At 45.4% G+C, this 24,299-nt stretch overlaps 1 protein-coding gene across 1 annotated transcript in view; it reads left to right on the forward strand.

Moving 5' to 3' along the window:
* GALNT13 (polypeptide N-acetylgalactosaminyltransferase 13) overlaps nt 1–24,299 on the forward strand; it is a 46,481-nt gene that overhangs the window by 10,348 nt on the left and 11,834 nt on the right. The window contains exons 4-10 of the mRNA XM_033065043.1: nt 1,080–1,248; nt 5,394–5,560; nt 9,132–9,339; nt 10,507–10,677; nt 15,824–15,941; nt 18,645–18,825; nt 21,912–22,051. Of these exons, the coding sequence (XP_032920934.1) occupies nt 1,080–1,248; nt 5,394–5,560; nt 9,132–9,339; nt 10,507–10,677; nt 15,824–15,941; nt 18,645–18,825; nt 21,912–22,051 (1,154 nt within the window). The remainder of the gene's footprint in view (nt 1–1,079; nt 1,249–5,393; nt 5,561–9,131; nt 9,340–10,506; nt 10,678–15,823; nt 15,942–18,644; nt 18,826–21,911; nt 22,052–24,299) is intronic.

Here is a 24,299-nt window from a genome sequence, read left to right on the forward strand (position 1 = left end):
AAAGATATGGGAATGGGAATAACAGTTCTGTACTAGGGAAATTAAAATAGAAACACAGCACTACAAAGAACAAACCCCAAACCCTGACACAGTCAGAGTACAGCCTGACACCTGTCAGGCAGGGTGTTGGCAGCAGTCCCATCCCATGGTGGCTGCATCCTCCTGCAGTGACAGATGTGGCTCAGTTGGAGCAGTGCTCCTGTACAAGGTGCAGTTTCCCTCTGAAGCTCCAGGGATGATGTGCAAGGGTCTGGTTTTCCTCTGGGATCCAGTGGGAAAGGCTGCTCTGATGTTCCAAATCTCAGATTTGATCAGGGTAGGAAATGCTTGGCTCCTCCCCTGGCTGGAGCATCTCCCCATGGGATGATGGAATTTTATCAGCCATGCCCTGAGACTCAGTGGCCATGAACAGGAGAGATCTCCTGGAGGGAGGATGGGCTGTGGGACAGATAAAGATCCCTGCCCAGCTGGTTTAACAGCTGGGCCATTAACAGGAGATGTCCCACAGGGATAAGGATCCCTGCCCAGCTGGTTTAACAGCTGGGGACAAAATACAAATTTTTGGGTACATCCTGCTTTGCAAGCCAAGCCAATTATTTTATTTGGTTTGGGCCTCATGTTTGTGTCTCAGAATTGCTTTTCCCAGCAGAGAAAACCCAGGATTGGAGGATTTAGCATTGCTTTGGTGTTGTCTGAGTTTGTGTTTTATGGAGTGGTTAGGGTTAAAATGGACCTTAAATCCCATTCCACCCCAGGAACACCTCCTGCTGTCCCAGGCTGCTCCAGGGATCCAGGGGCATTCCATGGATCCAGGGACAGCCACAGCTTTCCTGTGAGGATGCCCAGAGCAGCCGTGGCTGCCCCTGGATCCATGGAAGTGTCCAAGGCCAGGCTGGAGCAGCCTGGGATGGTGGAAGAGAACAAATCTGGAATAAAACTGGATGCTCTTGGATCCAGAGGGGGATGAAAGCTCCCAGTGTAGCAGGGAGAACGGGGATTGGATTTCCAGCATTCCTTGTGGAATACTGAAAGTTTCCCGAAGGATAAATCCATCTCAAAGCCCCATCCCATTTTTCCAGCCGTCATTTCCCGGAGCCAGGAGGGCCCGGGGGAGATGGGCAGGGCCGTGCTCATCCCCAAGGAGGAGCAGGAGAAGATGAAGGAGCTGTTCAAGATCAACCAGTTCAACCTCCTGGCCAGCGACCGCATCGCCCTGAACCGCAGCCTGCCCGACGTGCGGCTGGACGGGTGAGAGGGGCTGGGCTGGGCCTAAATCCTGCCTTGGGCTGGGCCTAAATCCTGTCCTGGGATGGGCTGAGGGTAAATCCTGTCCTGTCCTGGGCTGGGCCTAAATCCTGTCCTGGGATGGGCTGGACCTAAATCCTATCCTGGGCTGGGCCTAAATCCTGTCCTGGGATGGGCTGGGCCTAAATCCTGTCCTGGGCTGGGCTTAAATCCTGCCCTGGGATGGGCTGGGCCTAAATCCTGTCCTGGGCTGGGCTGGGGGCTTAAATCCTGTCCTGTCCTGGGCTGGGCTTAAATCCTGTCCTGGGATGGGCTGGGCGCCTAAATCCTGTCCTGGGATGGGCTGGGAGCCTAAATCCTGTCCTGGGATGGGCTGGGCTTAAATCCTGTCCTGGGCTGGGCTGGGGGCTTAAATCCTGTCCTGGGCTGGGCTGGGGGCTTAAATCCTGTCCTGGGCTGGGCTGGGGGCTTAAATCCTGTCCTGGGCTGGGCTGGGGGCTTAAATCCTGTCCTGGGATGGGCTGGGCTTAAATCCTGTCCTGGGATGGGCTGGGGATAAATCCTGTCCTGGGATTGGGGTAAATCCTGCCCTGGGCTGGGCTGGGAGCCTAAATCCCATCCTGGGAATGCTGGACTTGGGATGGGCTGGGAGCCTAAATCCCATCTTCGGATGGGCTGGGGGGTAAATCCTGTTCTGGGAATGTTGGGAACTGGGATGGGCTGGGAGCTTAAATCCCATCCAGCCCAGCCCTGCTGTGATAGAGACATCTTCCACTGTCCCAGGTTATTCCAGCCTGGATCCAGGGGCAGCCACAGCTGCTCTGGGAATTCCAGCCCAGCCAGGAAATCCCAATATCCCAATATCCTAATTCCCAATATCCCAATATCCATCCCTGCCCTCTGGCAGTGCAGCCATTCCCTGTGTCCTGTCCCTCCATCCCTTGTCCCCAGTCCCTCTCCAGCTCTCCTGGAGCCCCTCCAGCCCCTGGAATGTTCTGGAAGCTCTCCCTGGATCCTTCCCCTCTCCAGGGAACATTCCCAGCTCTCCCAGCCTGGCTCCAGACTCAATGGGATTCTGTGGCAATGGGATTCCTCATTAGGATCCCACAAATTCCCCATCCCATTGCTGTATCCAGGACTGTGCCTGTTGTGTCCCTGCCCTGGGGTTGATGGTTTAATTCCAGCTGATCCAGGGGATCTCACACTCAGAGTTTCATTTGCTCCCATCCCCATCCCATCCCCATCCCATCCCCATCCCATCCCCATCCCATCCCCATCCCATCCCCATCCCATCCCATCCCATGCTTTCTGTCAGGGAATATCCCTGGATTTCCAGGGTCCTGTTGGAAATGGCCAAGCTGCAGATCCAGCTCTAATTAGGAACTATTAATTAAACCTTAAATCCAGCTTAACTCACCAGGGAAATTCCTCATTTCATTCCCAAGGATTTTCTCCAGAGAGGGAAGAAATCCATCCTCAATCTGTTGTGGATGAGTGAGGCTCCAAGTGCTGTCTCACAGATTGCTGGAGCATCCTAATTGGATTTTCTGCTGGAGGTTGCAGCTGGAATTGACTCCTGGGTGTGTTCCAGTGCTTGGGAACATCCAGAGCCGAGCAGAAACATTGGGATTTCTGGAATAACAGCCGGGGTCAGACACAGAGCTGGAGTTTTGTGGGGATTCTCCAAAGAATAAAACGTTGGGATGTGATCCTGGGTGGGGGAAGGGTCTGGGAAGGAGCAGTGCAGGGATGTGTGGGAAAACTCCCTTTAATTGGGAAAATCCTTCCCTCAGATCCGTGTTTCAGGGATAGGAATTCTTGGTTGGATTTTTGAGGTGAGACCAAAATTTGTTATTCCTGAAATTCAGCCCTGAGGGGAGGGAAAATTGGTTTTATTTTGGGGTAGCCACACCTGATCCATTCGTTCTGCACCAGGGCCTGTTGGATTTGGGGTTTCTCAGGATAAAAAATTCCTTCCTCAGAGGGTGGGGAGATCCTGGCACAGCTTTCCCAGGAGGTGTCCAAGGATGGATCAGTCTGGGACAGTGGGAAGTGTCCCTGGGGTGGGATTCAGGGTCCCTTCCATCCCAAACCATCCTGGGATTCTCTGGTTCTGTGGATGAGTGATGGCAATGCCAGAATTCCTGTCACCCATGGAATATCCATGAGTACTGGAATGTTTTTCATGGATGTGGACACACATGGATTGCTGAAAATCTCCTTTATTCCAAGAACATCTGAAAATTTCCCTTCAAGAAGCACCATCCTTGCTCTCCCATGTTTTCCACGTGGGCTGCAGCTGCTTTTGGAGCAGCATTTGGATCAGGATCTATAATTGGAAAAGAGGAGCTGTCAGCTCCTTAATTAGTGTGAAAATCATGGAAAACAGATTTTCCTCCCCAGCAGCCTCAGAGGGGCCCCCAAGACATCCCTGGGTGGAGGAGAAAACAGATTTTATTTAAGGAAAATTGTTCCAAAGGGGATTTAAAATTTTCCTTTATTCCTGGTTTCAAGGGCCTTGGAAAAGCAGGAAATGCTGGAGCAGTTTGGATAAATTCAGCATTATTTTGCAGGAGTTTTTTTTTCCAAGGATGGATTTTCAGGCTGCCTTGGAAGGGGTCTCACCTCCTCCTGATATCTTCTCCCAGAGAATCTGAGATCCCACTTTTCCCACAGACCTCTGGAAATGGGAATTGGGAGGGGAGATCTGAAGGCTTTGGTGGATTCACTTTGAAAAATCCATGGCTATTTCCCACTGTCAAAGGCTGTGGAGGCGCCCCACATTCCTGATTTTCAGAATTATTATTGCTCAGTAAGGGAATGGTGCTTGGTTAAACTGGCAGGGTTTGGTCCTTGAGTGGGAGCTTTGGGAAAACAGGCAGGATTTGAACACTGCAGGTGGATCAGTCCTGGATGAGCTCTGCTCTCCCTTGCCAGCTCATCCCAGACCTCCCTGGAGCCAAATCCACCTGGGAATGGCTGCACCTGCAATTCCTGATGAAACAGCGCAGGGCAGAAATTGGATTGGAATGTCAGGAATGGGAGAGTGAGAGGAGCCCCTTCCCCAGCCTGTCATACTCAGAGCAGTTGGAATTCCAGTCTCTGGATCTCCAGTTTGTTCTTTAATCCATCCCCTTCATCCTGAATTCCCTGGATGTGGAACCTCCCCCTTGGATAAATGCCATGGCTGCTTTTCCATCCTGTCTAATCCTCAGAGCCATTGGAATTCCAGTTTCTGGATCTCCAGCTTGTTCCTTAATCCATCCCCATCATCCTGAATTCCCTGGATGTGGAATCTCCCCTTTGGAGCAGTGCCATGGCTGCTTTTCCAGCTGTTGGAATTCCAGTCTCTGGATCTCCACTTTGCCTCCTTAATTTATTGCTATCATTTTTTAACGCCTGGATGTGGAGCCTTCCTCTTGGTATGGTGATTTGGATACTTCCAAGCCCCTTTTCCATACTCAGAGCCATTGGAATTGCAGTCTCTGGATCTCTACTTCATTCCTTAATCCACTCCCATCACCCTGAGCTCCCTGGATGTGGAATCTCCCCTTCGGAGCAGTGGCTGCTTCCAAGCCCCCTTTCCATCCCTGCCTCAGAACCATTGGAATTGCAGTCTCTGGATCTCCAGACACCCCTCAATCCATCCCCACCACCATGGATGTGGCAGCAGTGCTGTGGCTGCTTCCAGGTCCTTTTCCAGCCTCTAATCCTCAGAGCAGTTGGAATTCCACTCTCTAAATATCACTTTGCCCCCTTAATTTATTTGCTGTCATCTTGAACTCCCTGGATGTGGAATCTCCCCTTTGGAGCAGAGCCATGGCTGCTTTTCCAGCTGTTGGAATTGCAGTCTCTGGATCTCCACTTTGCCTCCTTAATTTATTGCTATCATTTTTTAACGCCTGGATGTGGAGCCTTCCTCTTGGTGTGGTGATTTGGATACTTCCAAGCCCCTTTTCCATGCTCAGAGCCATTGGAATTGCAGTCTCTGGATCTCCAGCCACCCCTCAATCCATCCCCACACCCTGGATGTGCCAGCAGTGCCGTGCCTCGTTCCAAGCCCCTTTCCCACCCCGAAAAGATGCGAATTTTGGGCAATTCCTGCAGCCTGACGCCCTTCCCTGTGCTCTCCCCGTGTGTCTGGGCAGGTGCAAGAGCAAGGTGTACCCGGAGGAGCTGCCCAACACCAGCGTGGTGATCGTGTTCCACAACGAGGCGTGGAGCACGCTGCTGCGCACGGTGCACAGCGTGCTGGAGCGCTCCCCGCCGCGCCTGCTGGCCGAGATCGTGCTGGTGGACGATGCCAGCGAGAGAGGTGGGGCTGGGCTGCCCATTCCTAACCCAAATGTTCCAAATTCCCACCCCACTTTTCCCAAATTCCCACCCCAAATATCCCAAATTCCCACTCCACTTTTCCCAAATTCCCGTCCTGGCTTTCCCCGAATTCCCGTCCCAGCTTGCCCAAATTCCCACCCCACTTTTCCCAAATTCCCACCCCAGGTTTTCCCAAATTCCCACACTAGCTTGCCCAAATTCCCACCCCACTTTTCCCAAATTCCTGTCCCAGGTTCCCCAAATTCTGACCCCAACTTCCCCAACTTCCCCAAATTCCCATCCCAGGTTTCCCCAAATTCCCACCCACTTTTCCTAAATTCCCACCTCAGCTTCCCCAAATTTCCACCCTAGCTTGCCCAAATTCCCATCCCAAGTTCCCCAAAATCTCACCCCAGGTTTCCCCAAATTCCCACCCCAGCTTCGCCAAATTCCCATCTGAGCTTTCCCAGATTCCCATCCCAGCTGTCCCAAAGTCCCATCCCAGGTCTCACAAATTCCTGTCCCAGGTTCCCCAGATTCCCATCCCAGCTGTCCCAAAGTCCCATCCCAGCTTTCCCAAATTCTCATCACAGGTTTCCAAAATTCCCACCCCAGGTTCCCTGAATTCCCATCCCAGCTGTCCCAAATCCCCATCTCAGGTTCCCCAAATTCCCATCCCTGGAAAAGGAATCCCCTCAAGTTCCTACAATGGAATCCATGGGATGGGGAAGGATCCTGGAGCAGCCCAGTGGGTGCTGGTGGCAAACTCAGCCCTGCAGCCTCTCCACCCTTCAGTTCTGCCCCACGGAGCATTAATTGGACCCTAATTACTCCCTGCTCATTAAGTGGCTTAATGATCCCCTGTGCCAGAAGGTGGAGGAGGATTTGAGCCAAGTAATTCCCATTTTTCCTAAAAGATTTCCTCCAATGGGGAAATCCAAATCCAAAAAAGCTTTTTTTTTTTCTTTTCTTTTTTTTTTTTTTTTTTTTTTTTTTTTTTTTTTGACCAAACCAGCAGCAAATTGCCCAAAATGTCTCTGATTTGTGGTTGCTGGTTTATTCCAAGGAACTGATTGTGCTTTATGTATAATTCCTGAGCTATTATCCTGGAATCAGGGAATTGGTTTGGAGAGGATCTCAGAGCCCATCTCATTCTCACTCCCATGAGATGCTCCAAGCAGGTGTTGGATCCCAGAAATTTGGGAGTTTTGAGCTTCCTGTGCTTTCTGGCACTGATCCCCTGGAGAACACTGCTTGGACCTGAGGCCTTGGAGAAGCTTCCAAAATTGAGTGATGGAGTTAAAATCATGGATGTGTAGTTAAATAGAAGTGTGTGATTTCACATGGTGGAGGGTTTAGGGTTTGGGGTTTTTATAATACAGTCATGGGTGTGGGACAAGATCCAGGATTTTGGGTGTTGTCTCTTTTCTGTCTTCTTCTTCTCCATGATTTCAGGCAGCAGTTTTTGGTTGGACAGTCAGTGCTGCACTGAGGGTCACAGGAGTTTGGTTTTGGGCCAAAACCATAAATAATATAGGTGATAATTCTCTATTGGACTGTTGAGCTTTAAAAAACCTTGTAGATTCAGCTCAGTTTTGCTCCCTTTCAGCTGGTGGCTGGAAGTGTTGCAAGACTTTGTAGTTTAAATAAAATTTAATAAATAACCAAGCCCAAACAGGAGAAAATTCATCTCCTCCATGTTTTTAATCCTGACTCTGAGTAAAAGCAAGCAAATAAAGACAAGGCACTGATTAGGTGGTGCAGGTACCACCTTCACAAGTGTGAGGATCGAACTCACAACCTTCAGATTACGAGACTGAGGTTCTGTGACTACCTTGGAATAAAACCTCCCTAAAAGATGTAAAAATCCCACTTTCCTTCTGTCCTCCCTGTTGTAAGTGCACGACATATTGTTGGCTTTTTGTAACTATTAAGATAAAAGCTATATGTATAATGTTAAAATAGCTTTTCTGTATAAATGTAAAGTTTTTTTTTTCTTCTAATAGCAAAAGTTAACTATAAGGTTTTTAAAAAATAGTATGCTTAAACTACCCACTTAGTTAAAATAACAGCCCGTGAACATGTAATAAAAACCCTGCAGGTGACACCACAATTATCAACACTCACCAGCTGCAAAAGGCCAAAACCACCACCCAAATTAAAAAATAATAATAAAAAAATTAAAACCACAAGCTAAAAAACATGCATGCTCTAAAAAATTAGACCCAAAAAGTAACCATGCTGAATAGCTCCCAAAAAACTTTTAACTATACATAAAAAACTATAAATATACAACAAGTTGATGTATTTTAAAGTGTATTTAAAGGGTTGTTCCCAAAGCAGCAGCTTGCCAAGCACCTGGCTGTTTTAACCCTTTACTTTATGTGTGTTTCCTATTCTCTTTTTATTAAACATTTTGAATTTTACCGAACAGTAAAATGTGTTTTTCACATCGCCAAGTACCCAACCATTTTAACCCTTTATATGTGTCTCCTATTATCTTTTTATTAAACCTTTTAACTTTTACCAAGACAGTAAAACATGTTTTTCACATTACCAACCACCCAACTGCTTTAACCCTTTATGTGTGTTTCCTATTGTCTTTTTATTTAACCTTTTAAATTTTACCAAAACAGTAAAATGCGTTTTTCACATCACCAAGCACCCAACCATTTTAACCCTTTATATGTGTCTCCTATTATCTTTTTATTAAATATTTTGAATTTTGCCAAAACAGTAAAACGTGTTTTTCACATTACCAACCACCCAACTGCTTTAACCCTTTATGTGTGTTTCCTATTATCTTTTTATTAAATATTTTGAATTTTACCAAAACAGTAAAACACATTTTTCACTTTACCAAGCACCCAACCATGTTAACCCTTTATGTGTGTTTCCTATTATCTTTTTATTAAACATTTTGAATTTTACCAAAACAGTAAAATGCGTTTTTCACATTACCAAGCACCCAACCGTTTTAACCCTTTACGTGTGTCTCCTATTGTCTTTTTATTAAACCTTTTAAATTTTACAAAACAGTAAAATGTGTTTTTCACATCACCAAGCACCCAAATGCTTTAACCCTTTATGTGTGTCTCCTATTGTCTTTTCATTAAACATTTTGAATTTTACCAAACAGTAAAATGCGTTTTTCAGATTACCAAGCACCCAACCATTTTAACCCTTCATGTGTGTCTCCTATTATCTTTTTATTAAACATTTTGAATTTTACAAAACAGTAAAATGTGTTTTTCACATTGCCATGCACCCAAACGTTTTAACCCTTTATATGTGTCTCCTATTATATTTTTATTAAATATTTTGAATTTTGCCAAAACAGTAAAACACGTTTTTCACGTTACCAAGTACCCAACCATTTTAACCCTTTCTGTGTGTCTCCTATTATCTTTTTATTTAACCTTTTAAATTTTACCAAACCACTAAAATGTTTTTCACATCGCCAAGCACCCAACCATTTTAACCCTTTCTGTGTGTCTCCTATTATCTTTTTATTAAACATTTTGAATTTTACCAAACCAGTAAAAGGTGTTTTCCATGCCCCCATGTGTCAGAGTTCCTGAAGGGCTCCCTGGAGCGCTACGTGCGGAAGCTGGGGGTGCCGGTGCGGATCCTGCGCATGGAGCAGCGCTCGGGGCTGATCCGCGCGCGGCTCCGCGGGGCGGCGGCCGCCAAGGGCCAGGTGCTCACCTTCCTGGACGCCCACTGCGAGTGCACCCTGGGCTGGCTGGAGCCGCTGCTGGCCAGGATCAAGGAGGACAGGTGAGGGTGATTTGCCAAAATGTGAGTATTGGTCTAATAGCCAACCTCAGCTGTGACCAACAAAATACTCTGTAACAATTTAATGTTAGAAAGTGAATGTTTATTCAGCAGGGAGTGTCTTCATTTGAATATTGGGATTGGGAAGGACCCTAAATCCCATCCCATTTCATCCAGGGACACCTCCCGCTGTCCCATCCTGGCCCTGGGCACTTTAGGGATCCAGGGGCAGCCACAGCTTCTCTGGGAATTCCAGCCCAGCCAGGAATTCCCAATATTCCAATATCCCAATACCCCAATACCTCAATATCCCAATATCCCAATATCCCAATACCTCAATGTCCCAATATCCCAGTATCCCAATATCCCAATTCCCAATATCCCAGTATGCCAATATTCCAGTATCCCAATATCCCAGCCTTTTTTCTTGTTTTCCCTCTTTTCACTCATTTTCCCTTTCCCTTCTTTTCCCCCCCTTTTCCTTTGTTTTTTCCTTCTTCCCCTGCTTTTCCCCCTTTTTTCCCTCAATTTCCCTCCTCTCCTTTCTCCTCTTTCCCTCTTTCCCCTTTCCTCCCTTTCCCTTCTTTCCCATCTTCCTGCCCTTTCATCCCTTTCCCCTTCTTCTTTTTTTCTCCCTTTTCCCCCTTTTCCCCACTTTCCCTACCTTTACTCTGTTTTCCCTTTCCCTTTCCCATTCCCTTTCCCATTTTTCCTTCTTTCACCCCTCCTTCTTCCCCCTCCTTGTTTCCTTCCTTTCCCCCTTCCCCCTCATTTAATTCCCCCTCATTTTATCCCCCCTCATTTTATTCTTTTTTCTCTCCCCCTTTTTTCTTCTCCCCTTTTTTCTTGTCCCTTTTTTCCTCCCCTTTTATTTTTTTCCCCTTTTATTTTCTCCCTTTTTATTTTCCTTCTTTTTATTTTCTCCCTTTATTTTCTCCCCTTTTTCTCCTCTTCTCCCCCTTTCTCCTCCTCTCCCTGCTCTTTTCCTTCTTTTTCCCCCTTCCCCTCCCATTCCCCCCTTTCCCCCCTTTTTCCTTCTCTTTCCCTCTCCCATTTCCCCCATCTTTTCCCCTTCTCCCTCATTTTATTCCCCCTTCCTTTCCTCCTTCCCCTCCACCTCCCACCGTGCCCAAACACCACCACAACCCCAAAATTCCCGTTTTTCCCCAGGAAAACTGTGGTGTGTCCCATCATCGACGTGATCAGCGACGACACCTTCGAGTACATGGCGGGCTCGGACATGACCTACGGGGGCTTCAACTGGAAGCTGAATTTCCGCTGGTACCCCGTGCCCCAGCGGGAGATGGAGCGCAGGAAGGGGGACAGGACCCTGCCTGTCAGGTCAGTGCCCCCTTTCCCAAAAATTCCCACCTCCAGTTCCAACATTCTGCTGCAGGATCAGAGGTGGAAGTGCAGGGAAAGCCAAATTCTGGTGTGTCCTTGCTGCTGCAACGGTGGGCAAACCCTATCCCATCCCAATCCCATGGATCCCATCCCATTCCAATCTCATGGATCCTATCCCATGAATCCCATCCAATCCCATTGATCCCATCCCATCCCAATCCCATCCAATGGATCTCATCCCAATCCCATGGATCCCATCCCATCTCATCCTAATTCCATCCCATAGATCCCATCCCAATCCAATCCCATGGATCCCATCCCATCCCAATCCTGTGGATCCCATCCCATCCCATCCCATCCCATCCCATCCCATCCCATCCCATCCCATCCCATCCCATCCCATCCCATCCCATCCCATCCCATCCCATGGATTCCAATCCCATCCCAATCCAATAGATCCTAATCCCATAGATCCCATCCCAATCCCACGGATCCCATCTCATAGATCTCAATCCCATAGATCCCATTCCCATCCCATCCCAATCCTATGGATCCCATCCCATCCCATCCCATCCCATCCCATCCCATCCCATCCCATCCCATCCCATCCCATCCCATCCCATCCCATCCCATCCCATCCCATCCTCTTCCCAAAGTTCAGGAATTCCAAAGATTTCTGCTTCTTCAGAGCCCTCTGTTAATTTGCTGCAAAGGGATTTTTATTCCCAGTTTTTTGGAATTTAAGGCAAATATTCCAAAGGATTCCCGAGAATTTTTGAGCTTTGAACCCCAGTGATTTGCACTTAGCCCCATCTCATCCTCTTCCCAAAGTTCAGGAATTCCAAAGATTTTTGCTCATTCAGCTCCCAAGTTCAGGAATTCCAAAGTTTTTGCTCGTTCAGCTCTCTCTGTTAATTTGCTGCAAACAGATTTTTCTTCCTGTTTTTTTGGGATTTAAGGCAGATATTCCAAAGGATTTCTGAGCATTTTTGAGCCCAGTGATATGCACTTAAATTCCTGGTTTATTGCTTGGAAAATGGGATTGATAACGGAGCACCCTGAGGGAAAAATGATCCAAGAGCACGTCCTGACCTCTTCCATTTAATTGCTGCAATCACAGAGTGGAACAAAACCTCTTAGATTGGAAATAGAGCTGAAAAGGGAACAAATGGAATAAATTCCTGGCCGTGGGATGTTTGCTCAGCTGCAAAATTCCAGAAGAGGCCAAGAAAGTTTTCCTGAGTGCATGGAAGGGATTGGGAAGAGAGTGGGAAGAATTCCAGCCCGGCAGGTGGAGGGGGCAGCTCAGGGATCAGTCCAGGGTGGAAGGGCAGGAAAAACCTTCCAAAATTGCTTTCAAAATTCCCATTTCTGTCCCTGATTGTCCTGGAAAGGCTGGAATGAGGGAAGGGCGGATTTGGGGTTTATTCCCAGGAAAAACAAGCAGAGGTTGTCAGAGGAAGGAGCTTTGGAGACTGGAATTTTTTTTCCTCCTGATCCAAAATCTCCTCCCTGGGCCAGTAGCTCTTTATTAAAGCTCTGGTGTGCGTGGAAATTGGGAAAATGAATTGGGAAATTGAGAAAATGAAATTTCCTAAGGAGCTGCAGGGCCTTGCAGAGCTCCATCCATCCTGGCTCTCCTAAATCCATCCTCAGGCACAGGGAATTTTCAAAGGAATGCAATCCCAGTCCTTATTTCCTCACCTTGAAATGCAGCAGGGTTCAAAATTAATCCCAGCTCAGACACTGAATTGACTCTTAAAAGCCAAAAAATGGGGTTTGTTTAATTAATTTTTTTCCCCATCAGTTTTTTTTTGCTGGAATTTTGGGGGATTCTCTGGATAAAATGGGAGTTGGGAAGCAAAGGGGGCAGAGGGACAGATGTCACCTGTGCCAAAGGTGTCACAAGGAGCTGAGAGTGGAGGGTTGGTGCTTTAGGCTGGATTAAGTCCAAAATCTCAGGGTTTAGTCCAGGAATTTCAGTCTTTGAGTTCAGAGAATCCCAGAGTCATGGAATTATCCATTTTTATGGCTATTCCAATACTTTTCCCTCAGTTTTTGAAGCTGAAGGCACTCCATGTTGGGTTTAGAAATACTAAAAATATGGATTGTGATCCAGAAAATGTTTTGTATAAATTAGGGACTGGGAGGGAAAATACAGGATCAAATCCTAGGAAAAATGCAGGATCAGAAAACAGGAAAACCACAAGATTTAAATGTCAGGAATGTGTAAGGATATGGAATTTCCTGAGCTGGAAGGGACCCCCAAGGAGCATCAATCCAACCCCTGGCCCTGCAAGACATCCCAAAAATCCCCCCCTGTGCCTGGGAGCATTTCCCAAATGCTCCTGGAACGCTGGATATTATTAACATGTCATTTATTACCTTGATATTATCTGAATATCTTAATTATTAATAATTAAACTTGGAGTTGATTGCAGTTAATTAACCCAGCAGGGATTGATGATTGATCCTGGTGCCAATCCTTTATTCCCTGACATCCCCACAGTGCTCTGGTTTTGTGGGATTTTGTGCTGGTGGTGCCTGGGATGGGATTCCTTGGGAAGAGCAGGATGAGCTGATGCCAGGGCTGGAATCCCTCTCCCATCAGGAAATCCTGGGGTGGGTTGGGGCTTTTTCTTTTTATTTTTGTGCAGGAATGGGAATGCTGCTGAGAGCTGCAGGAATGGGAGGCTGATGTTGCTTCCCAAATTTAACAGGATCAGGTGATGATGAGAGTCAATCACAGAAATTCCCAGGTGATCCCACAGGGAAAAGATGCAGAAATGAGGAAAGAATTTATTTTTGCAGTTTAAAAACCGCTCTAAGCCGTTTTATCTTCCTGATATTTTGGTGGAGGTGGTTTCCAAGGAAAGCTCTGCAGGTTTGGTTGTGTCCCATTAAATTCACATCCCAGGGAACATCCCTGCTGCATTCCCATTTTCTGAGCTGGGCTGGGAATCAGGGCAGGAGTTACTGAATTTTCCAGTGTGAACCTCAGCACTCCCAGCTTTGTTAGGGAGGGATTTGGGAAGAGTTTTGTTCCAGAAAGGGAAGGATATTGGGATCCTTTGGAGGAATCCAGGTCTGTGTGTTCAGTTCAGTTTCATCCTTCAAAATTTGCTTAAGGCTCGGAATTGGAAACAATGGGAAATTCTTTATCGAGCAGGGAGTGTCTCCATTTGAATATTGGGATTGGGAAGAACCCTAAATCCCATCCCATTTCATCCAGGGACAGCTCCCCCTGTCCCAGCCTGACCTTGGACATTTCAGGGATCCAGGGGCAGCTACAGCTGCTCTGGGAATTCCAGCCCAGCCAGGAATTCCTTCCCAATATCCCAATTCTCAATATCACAATATCCCAATATCCTAATTCTCAATTCCCAATATCCCAATATCTCAATATCCCAATTCTCAATATCCCAATATCACAATATCACAATTCCCAATATCCCAATACTCCAATACCCCAATTCTCAATATCCCAATATCCCAACTCTCAATTCCCAATATCCCAATATCTCAATTCTCAGTTCCCAATATCCCAACATCTCAATATCCCAATTTCCCAATTAAAAATATCCCAACACCCAATATCCCAATTCCCAAATTCCCAATATCCCAATTCCCAATTTCCCAATATCCCAATACCCATCCCTGCCCTCTGGCAGTGCAGCCATTCCCTGTGTCCTGTCCCTCCATCCCTTGTCCCCAGTCCCTCTCCAGCTCTCCTGGAGCCCGTTCGGGCCCTGGAATGTTCTGGAAGCTCTCCCTGGACCCTTCCCCTCTCCAGGGAACATTCCCAGCTCTCCCAGTTTGGCTCTGGAGTTTCTCCACAGGTTTGGGATGAGCTGAGCCCCAGCCCCTTTGGCTGTGCTGGGATCCCAGAGGAAAGCTGAGATTTGGGATTTTTGAGTTGTTTTATCCCAAATAAATCCCTGGGAAACAGGGAGCAGCCATTTCCAGGGGGATCCTCCATGCCCTCCCCAAGCCCTGGGGGAAGGGTTCCCAATCCTCTTAGCAGGGATTTTCTTGTTCCTTTGGTGCCATGAAATTCCTGCCAGACATTCCTGATTGGATTTGAGAGGCTGCTCACCCAGAAAACCCAAAATTCCACACAGTTCACCCTCAGAATTCTCCTGAAATAATCCATGGAAATGGGATTTGGTGGGCAGGGAGTGAGCCTGGAGTGGGGCTGGGCCAAAACTCAGTGGATTTTGGGGAAGAGCAGGAAAAATCCAGTCAAAATTGTCTTTATTGCACCCTGGAGTGTGGCTGGGCTTGAGCTCTTTGAATTTTGGGGAAGAATAGGAAAATTCAGTCAAAGTTCTCTTTTCATAGCTCCTATGGGTTTTCCATGGAATTCCTGTGTAGTGAAATGTGCTGTAAATTCCAAAATCTTCTTTAAAAAGTGTTTTTTTCCCTATTCAACTCCTCCCAAACATTCCTGATCGGATTTGAGCGACTACTCACTCAGAAAACCCAAAATTCCACCCAATTTACCTTCAGAATTCTCCTGGAATAATCCATGGAAATGAGGGCAACCTTGGAATGGGGCTGGGCCAAAACTCAGTGGATTTTGGGGAAGAGCAGGAAAATCCAGCCAAAATTCTGTTTTCATAACTCCCATTGGTTTTCCATGGAATTCCTGTGTGTAAATCCAACAGTGTCCTTTAAAAAGTGTTTTTCTCCCATTCAACACCTCCCAAACATTCCCAGTTGCATTTGAGCTGCTGCTCACCCAGAAAACCCAAAATTCCTCTTAATTTACCCTCAGAATTCTCCTGGAATAATCCATGGAAATGAGGGCAACCTTGGAGTGTGGTTGGGCCAAAACTCAGTGGATTTTGGGGAATAGCAGGAAAAACCCAGTCAAAATTGTCTTTATTGTTCCTTGGAGTGTGGCTGGGCCTGAATTCCATGGATTTTGGGGAAGAGCAGGAAAACCCAGCTAAAATCCTCCTTTTCTAGTTGTTTTCCATAGAATTCCTGTGTGGTGAAATGTGCTGTAAATTCCACAGTGTCCTTTAAAAGGTCTTTTTTCTTTTTTTTCTTTTTTCTCTTTTCTTTTTTCTTTCCTTTCTCCCTTTCATTTTTTTCCCCCTGTTTTCCTCTGTTTTTTTCCTGTTTGTTTTCCCCCCAGGACCCCAACTATGGCTGGTGGCCTGTTTTCTATTGACAGGAACTACTTTGAAGAGATAGGAACTTACGATGCAGGAATGGATATCTGGGGTGGCGAGAATCTTGAAATGTCCTTTAGGGTAATTCCTGTTTTCCTTCCTTTTCTTTTCCCATTAAAAAAAAAAAAAAAAAAATCCCCTCATTTGTGCTGTCATTCCTTCAGGGAGCTCCTGCTTTAGCTGGCCTGCAAGTCATGGGTTAAATGTTTGAAATTTGAGGAATCCTCATTGGGATTTTTGGGATTTTTTGCTGCGTGGAATATTTTAATATTCAAAATTCCACATATTTCAGTCATTCCTCTGTGGAGGAAATGAGGTGCCCAGTGGAAATTTGATATAAATTTGTGTTAAAAAAATTAAAATTGAGGATGTTTTGGGAATGGTGACACCATGGACTTGCAAGTTCTGGCTGGAATTCCGGGTCTGTGCCAGGGAAATTCCATATCCTGCAGAAAATGCTGATTTTCCTGCTGGGACAGGTGTGAGCCACAGCTCTGAGGGAAATGCATCCAGTCCCTGCCCTTTGGATAGGAAGGAAAAGTGGGAGATCAAGGCTTGGGAAGGATGTTGGGAATGGCTTGGATGTGTCACAGTTTGGGATTTTTTGATGGGAATAACCCCCAGGGTCCCTGTGGTACCCACAGCACATCCTGGGAACGCCCTTTCCCCATTTTCCTGTCTTTTCCATTCAACCAGGACCATTTTCCTTGCCAGGAGTTTTTTAGGGAATGGATTTTTCCAGGGAAAGCCAGCTGGGAATTGGAAAGCTTTACAGGTTATTCCTCTGAACTTTAATTGTTCCCTCTGCAGGAAAATCAAAGAGTTCAGTCCCCTCCTGAACCTGGCTGCTCCAAGTGAGGAGATTCCCACAGTTTTTCCTGGTTTAACCCCTGAAATTCCTCCTTGGATGTGCCCAGGTCCGTGTGCAGGAATTGTTTCCCTTGGTTTTCCATGTTCTACAGGAGATCCCTGGAGCAGGGAGCACCAGGCACTGTTCAGGATCCCAAATGTGCCTTTCCCACCCTGGAACAGGGAATTCCTGGGGTTAGGGATAGGAATAAATCGGGATATTGCTGTGGCAAAGCCAGGGAATCACCTGGTGCTGGTTATTGGGATTGAGAGGAAGGAAAACCAACTGAAAATCCAGGGATTTTTTCGTGTGACTTTATCAGGGACATCAAAGAGTTCAAATCCCAGCTGAGGGAACAAATCCATGGGAAATTGGAAGAGCTGGGGGATCAGGGAGGTTCCTCCCTGCCCTTATCCAGCAGGATTTGGGAATATCTCCTGTCAGGAAAACACTGTCCTTACATCCAGGATTTTATCCCCAAAGGTGGGAGGAGATTTGGGATTGGTTCAGGATAATTAAAAATAATCCCTCCCCCTAAAATCCCACAAAAAATAATAATAAAAAAAAATCCTCCCCCCCCAAAATCTCCCCCCACCCCAAAAAATCCCAAAAAATAACCCCTCCTCCTCCCCCATATTTTGTGAATTCCTGAATCCTCCCAAATGTTATCCGGTGCCTTTGTTTTCCCTGGATCACCCTTGTCTCATCTGCATCCAGCTCCAGCATTATCCCAAAGAATAATTAAAATGATTTCCAGGTTTTTTTCGCTCTCAGAGGAATTTCCATCAGGAGCATCCATGGGGGACAATTTGATTGTTTTGGGAAAATCCAGGTTTTTTCTTTTGGGAAAATCCAGGTTTTTTCTTTTGGATGCTTCTTGTTGCTGATGGGTCTTTAATGACTCCTTTTAGGAATGTCTTTTAATTAGGGAAAAATGATAATAATAATTCCTGTCAGGAATCTCTTACAGCTCCAAGGGTTTGCTTTAGCCAAGGAATATCACCTTCATGTTTGTTGCCATCCACAGCCAAATCTCTGAATTTTCCCTTTGAATTCCCTTGAAATTCCTGATAAATTGGGCAGGGACACCAACGGGGGCACAGCTCCCAATCCCTCCACCCCTGATGTGTTTGAGTGCCTTAGGCTGAAAGAGAAGTGTTTGTAAAGAAGGAGCCTCTCTTGGAATGGAGAATGTAACCCCCTCCCTCCAAATTATTGTAATTTTGAAATTAAGGAGCTCTCAGGCAATGATATGGGAATTAGGAATAACAGTTATTTATTAGGGAAATTAAAATAGAAATACAGCACTACAAAGAACAAACCCCAAACCCTGACACAGTCAGAGTACAGCCTGACACCCGTCAGGCAGGGTGTTGGCAGCAGTCCCATCCCATGGTGGCTGCATCCTCCTGCAGTGACAGATGTGGCTCAGCTGGAGCAGTGCTCCTGTACAAGGTGCAGTTTCCTCCCAAGGCCCAGGGATGATGTGGAAGGGTCTGGTTTTCCTCTGGGATCCAGTGGGAAAGGCTGCTCTGATGTTCCAAATCTCAGATTTTATCAGGGTAGGAAATGCTTGGCTCCTCCCCTGGCTGGAGCATCTCCCCATGGGATGATGGAATTTTATCAGCCATGCCCTGGGACTCAGTGGCCATGAACAGGAGAGATCTCCTGGAGGGAGGATGGGCTGTGGGACAGATAAAGATCCCTGCCCCAGCTGGTTTAACAGCTGGCCCATTAACAGGAGATGTCCCCTTTGGAAATAAAGAACACTGCCCCAGCTGGTTTATAAACCATGGCCATGAACAGGAGATATCCCACAGGGATAAGGATCCCTGCCCAGCTGGGGACAGAACACACACTGCTGGGCACATCCTGAATTGTAACCCCAGACACTGGGGCTGTTTTTCTCCACGTTTTCCACATTCCCATTGCAGATCTGGCAGTGTGGAGGCTCCCTGGAGATCGTCACCTGCTCCCACGTGGGACACGTGTTCCGCAAGGCCACCCCCTACACCTTCCCGGGGGGCACCGGCCACGTCATCAACAAGAACAACCGCCGGCTGGCCGAGGTCTGGATGGACGAGTTCAAGGATTTCTTCTACATCATCTCCCCTGGTACGGCTGGGATTGGGATCAGCATGGAAAAAAGGGAACTGGAAATTGTGGAGTTGTGAAGGTGTTTGGGTTGGAAAAGTTCTCCAAGATCACGGAGTCCAGCCATTCCCAACACTCTGTCCCCAAGTGTCACATCCCCAGGGTTTTACATCCTGCAGGGATGGGGACTCCCCCTGAGCACCTTTCCATGGAGGAATTGTCCCCAAATCCACCCTGCCCTGCCCTGCCCAGCCTGAGCTGTTCCCTCTGCTCCTGTCCCTGTTCCTGGAGCAGATCCCAAATCCCCCCGGTGTCCCCTCCTGGCAGGGAATTCCAGAGAGGGAAAAGATCCCTCTGGATCCTCCTTTGCTCCAGGCTGAGCCCCTTCCCATTTCCCTCAGGAATTCTCCATTCCCTTCCCATTTCCCTCAGGAATTCTCCATTCCCTTCCCATTTCCCTCAGGAATTCTCCATCCCCTTCCCATTTCCCTCAGGAATTCTCCATTCCCTTCCCATTTCCCTCAGGAATTCTCCATTCCCATTTCCCTCAGGAATTCTCCATCCCCTTCCCATTTCCCTCAGGAATTCTCCATCCCCTTCCCATTTCCCCCAGGAATTCTCCATTCCCTTCCCATTTCCATTAACAAGTCAGGAAATTTAATTTTAAACAGTCTGTGCTCATTTTAAGTACCCCATAATGATGTGTTAAAAAAAAAAAAAAATATATATATATATTTATATATATTTATATTTATACACATACATATTTATTTATTTATTTATTTAATTAATTACTTTTTAATGGATCTGTCCCTTGTGGATTTCGTCCCATCAATTTTTAAGGAATCTGTTCTTTTAAAACAGAATGAAATGCCAGCTTGCTTTTTATATTTATTGTGAGCTTATTCCTTTTTTTTTCCATGGGAAAAAACTGTTTTTTCCTTCTGGAATGAGCCGAAATCAGCTGGAATTTAGTGCTCCTAGAAGTGCCCTCTCCTCTTCCCGGTCACACATTCCCAGGATTTTGGATACAAAATTCCAACAGAGAACTCTTGGAGAAAATTGGATTGCAGGAAAAGACTGGAATTAGGTCACTGCCAGTGACAAGGGCTTGTGATCCAAAATTTCAATCATGGGGAAGAATTTGGGAATAGGTGGTCTTTGTACTCCCTGATCTCTCCCAAGTTATTTATTAATACCTGTATTAATTAATATATAAAATAGAATGAGGTTGTTCCCCAGCATTAAAAAGAAATGGAGAATAAAGGGAAATAAAATGAAATAAATATGAATATGAATATGAATACGAATATGAATATAAATATAAATATAAATATAAATATAAATATAAATATAAATATAAACAGAAATATATATAAAAATAAAATAAAATTTTCATGGAAATTCTCCATGAAAAGCAGTAGGAAATAATTGAATTTTTTTAAAATAGGGCATGCCTGAATATATTAAAAAAATTCCTAAATATTTTTAATCTGCCTTTTGATCCTTTTCCCTGTCTATTAATGAGGAAAGGGGAGATCTCTGGATAATTCTGTGGGAGAACAAAGGAATTGGCTGTTGGTAATGAGGGCTGTGCTCTCCTGGGAGCTGATTCATCCATTCCTGAGCCCAGATCCCAGGAGAGGGGAGCCAGGGAAACAGAGCTCACAGCACAGGAAGGGCCACACCTCGTAATTAAATCCCAAATTAAAAATCTGGAGCAATCCACATCCCTGGGAAAACAGAATTCTGCTGGGGGAGAGCCCAGTTCTCATTTTTGGGGTCTTGAGCGTGATTTTAATTGGTGCCTTCTCCTGCTTTTGTGTGGATAACAAGAAAATCTTTATTTGTGCTGGGATGAGTCAGGAGCCAGAGTTTATAATAAATCCAAGATGGATTTTAAAAAAAAAATACAAAAAAAAAAACCAACCAGGAAAAAAAATCCCGAAGCAGTGAGGAAAACTCCCCTTTTGGGTTTGGTGTAAACCTGAATTAACAAAAAATTGGAATTTTCCTTGGGAAGAGCCTGGCTCAGGTCCTGCAGCTCAGGAGCCAAATAATTCAGGAGGGTTTCAGAAATCCTGGACAGGTTCAGCTGGGATTGAAGGATTAAATTCCCTTTCTTGGGGAGGAGAGGAAATGGGTGAATGTGGAATCCCAGCTTGGGTCAGATGAGGGTGAAACAAATCTGGGAGAGGAAACTGGGAGGGATTTTCCTCCTAAACCGCAGCAAATCCTCACAGTTGTCTGGCTGAAAAATAAAGGTTCTTCCCTGCCTGTGTGGGAGGGCAAAAAGTGGGAATGGGATCTGTTGGGACCTTAGTCAATGAAAAATTTAAACTTTCTGTGCTAACAAGCACTAAGCCCCCAAAAAACACTACAGTTAACCTAAAGGCATAAAAAAAAGCTTACAAAATTAAATAAATAGAACTAAAACTATAAATATATGATTTCTAAAATTATAAATATATTATTTAAATTGAAAATTGATGCACAATAAAAAACTTAAAATTCAAAGTTCTAAAGTATAATAATATACATAAAACAAAATAAAAAAAGTGGAAAGAAAACCTAGTCCTTCTTCTTCACCTTCTTCTTCATAAATCTAAATACTATTAGTCAACTATCATTTATTAGTAACTATTAGTTATTTATATAGTTAAATTTAAAAACCCACATTACAAACCACAAATAATTAGTCATTAAGTTAAAAACAAAAATAAAGGAGGAGCTGGATGTGGGTCTGGGCTTTTCCTCAGATGTTTGATGGGTTTGCTGGGCTTTTGTCTCACCATTCCAGGGGTGGTGAAGGTGGATTATGGAGATGTTTCCTTTAGGAAAGCCCTGCAGGGTAGATGGAGGTGGCTCTGGATTTTTTCCAGATGTTTGATGGGTTTGTCTCACCATTCCAGGGATGGAAGGTGGATTATGGAGATGTTTCTGTCAGGAAAGCTGGAGGTGGCTCTGGACTTTCCCCAATATTTGATGGGTTTGTGTTGCTGTTCCAGGGGTGCTGAAGGTGGATTATGGAGATGTTTCCATCAGGAAAGCTGGAGATAGCTCTGGATTTTCCCCAGATGTTTGATGGGTTTGTCTCACCATTCCAGGGGTGGTGAAGGTGGATTATGGAGATGTTTCTGTCAGGAAAGCCCTGCGGGAGAGCCTCGGGTGCAAACCCTTCTCCTGGTACCTGGAGAACGTCTACCCCGACTCGCAGATCCCGCGGCGCTACTACTCCCTGGGAGAGGTACGGAGCCTGGAGGGACTGGGATGGACTGGGAGGGCTGGGAAACGGGAAGGGCAGGAAACTGGGAGTGCAGGAAACCAGGGGAGAAAGGAAACCAGGAGAGAAAGGAAACCGGGAATTGCAGGAAACCAGGAAATAAAGGAAACCAGGAAATAAAGGAATCCAGGAATTGCAGGAAACCAGGAAATAAAAGAAAGCAGGATTTGCAGGAAACCAGGACATAAAAGAAACCAGGAAATAAAGGAATCCAGGAATTACAAGAAACCAGGAAATAAAAGAAAGCAGGAATTGCAGGGAACCAGGAAATAAAAGAAAGCAGGAGTTGCAGGAAACCAGGACATAAAAGAAACCAGGAAATAAAGGAATCCAGGAATTGCAAGAAACCAGGAATTGCAGGAAACCAGTAAATAAAAGAAAGCAGGAGTTGCAGGAAACCAGGAATTAAAGGAAATCAATGAGTACAGGAAACGCAGAGAACAACAAACCAGTAAGTAAAGCAAGAACTGGAAACCAGTAAGTCCAGGAAACCAGTAACCACAACAAAGCAGGAAATCTAGGAAAGCCAAGAAAGAAAGGAATCCAGTAAGAACTGGAAACCAGTAAGAACTGGAAATCAGTAGGCAAAGGAATGCAAACTTGCAGGTAACCAGTAACCACAACAAGCCAGCAAGATAAAAAAAAAAAAAAAACCCCAAAAAAACAAACCAGTAAATCTAGGACACCAAGAAGTGCAGGGAACCAGTAAATAAAGGGAACCAGCAATGAAAGAAACCAGTAAATGAGGAAAAACAGTAAGTACAGCAAACCAGTAGCACTGGAAACCAGTAAGTAAAGGAAACCAGTAAGAACTGGTAACCAGTTAGTAAGGAAAACCAGTAAATCCAGGACACCAAGAAGTACAGCAAACCAGTAGACACACGAAACCACTATGTAAAGAAACCAGTAAATAAAGGAAATCAGTAAGTAAAGGAAACCAGAAGTACTGGAAACCAGTTAGTAAAGGAAATCAGCCATTCAGGAAACCAGTACAGGAAACCAATAAGAACAGGAAACCAGTTAGTGAGGAAAACCAGTAAATCAAGGAAAGCAGTAAGTACAGCAAACCAGTAAGTACAGGAAATAAGTAAATAAAGAAAACAGGTAAGTAAAGGAAACCAATAAATAAAGAGAACCAGTAGTAAAGGAAACCAGTGAGTAAAGGAAAAACCAGTAGAACTGGAAACCAGTTAGTGAGGAAAACCAGTAAATCCAGGACACCAGTAAGTACAGCAAACCAGTAAATAAAGGAAACCAGTAAGTGAAGGGAACCAATAAATAAAGGGAACCAGTAGCACAGGAAACCAGTAAGAACTGGAAACCAGTGAGTAAGGAAAACCAGTAAATCCAGGACACCAACAAGTGCAGCAAACCAGTAGATACAGGAAACCAGTAAGCGAAGGGAACCAGCAGCACAGCAAACCAGGAGGTGTCCAGAGCCAATGGATCCATTCCCAAGGAGATGAGCTGGCTCTGGAGTGCTGGAGTTCCCTCCTTGTCTCTTATTCCTCTTCATTCCTTATTTCTCTTTATTTCCATTTTTTAAAGTTATTTTCAAGGAGGCGTTGCTGTTCCAAATATTCCCTCTCCTTCAAAATCTCCCTTTAAATTGAGTGTCTGTTCCAAACGTTCACCAGGCAAATTTATCTCCCAAATGGAGCAGGAGATTGGAAAAGTGAAGTTTAGGATTAATGTTTTGACACAAAGAATATGCAGCCCTTGAGGGGAACCTTCCATCATCATTCATTGCTTAGAAAGAGACTAAAAATGGAAATTTTAAAATTTTTTTTTAAGGAATGTCTGGTCACTGAGTGTTTTCCAGCCTGGATCATGGACATTCCTGGTAATCCCAAAGTTCTGGGGCCACCAGGAGCTGGAATTTCTTTCAAATTCAACAAATTCACAGTTAAAAATGTTACATGGAGTCATTGCTCTGCTGCCTTTAAAAGCTCTGGAAGGGATTTGATGATGATGGAATAACAAGGAAGGGATTTGATGGTGGAATAACAATCCTGGAATAACTCTCCAAGGAGCAAATGGCTTTTTTTTTTGACATCCCATTGAAAATTGCCATTGTAGGCGGGAACAAAAGGCACTGGAGGATTGCAGGTTTAATCCTGCCAAAATAAAGGGGAATGGGGATTTCCAGCGAGGAGAGGGCTTGTCTAGGGAATGTCAAATAAAGTGGGATTGTGCCACGTTGTCAGGCTGG

The sequence above is a fragment of the Catharus ustulatus genome, chromosome 7 (genome assembly GCF_009819885.2).
Source record: "Catharus ustulatus isolate bCatUst1 chromosome 7, bCatUst1.pri.v2, whole genome shotgun sequence".
Lineage (NCBI taxonomy): Eukaryota > Metazoa > Chordata > Aves > Passeriformes > Turdidae > Catharus > Catharus ustulatus.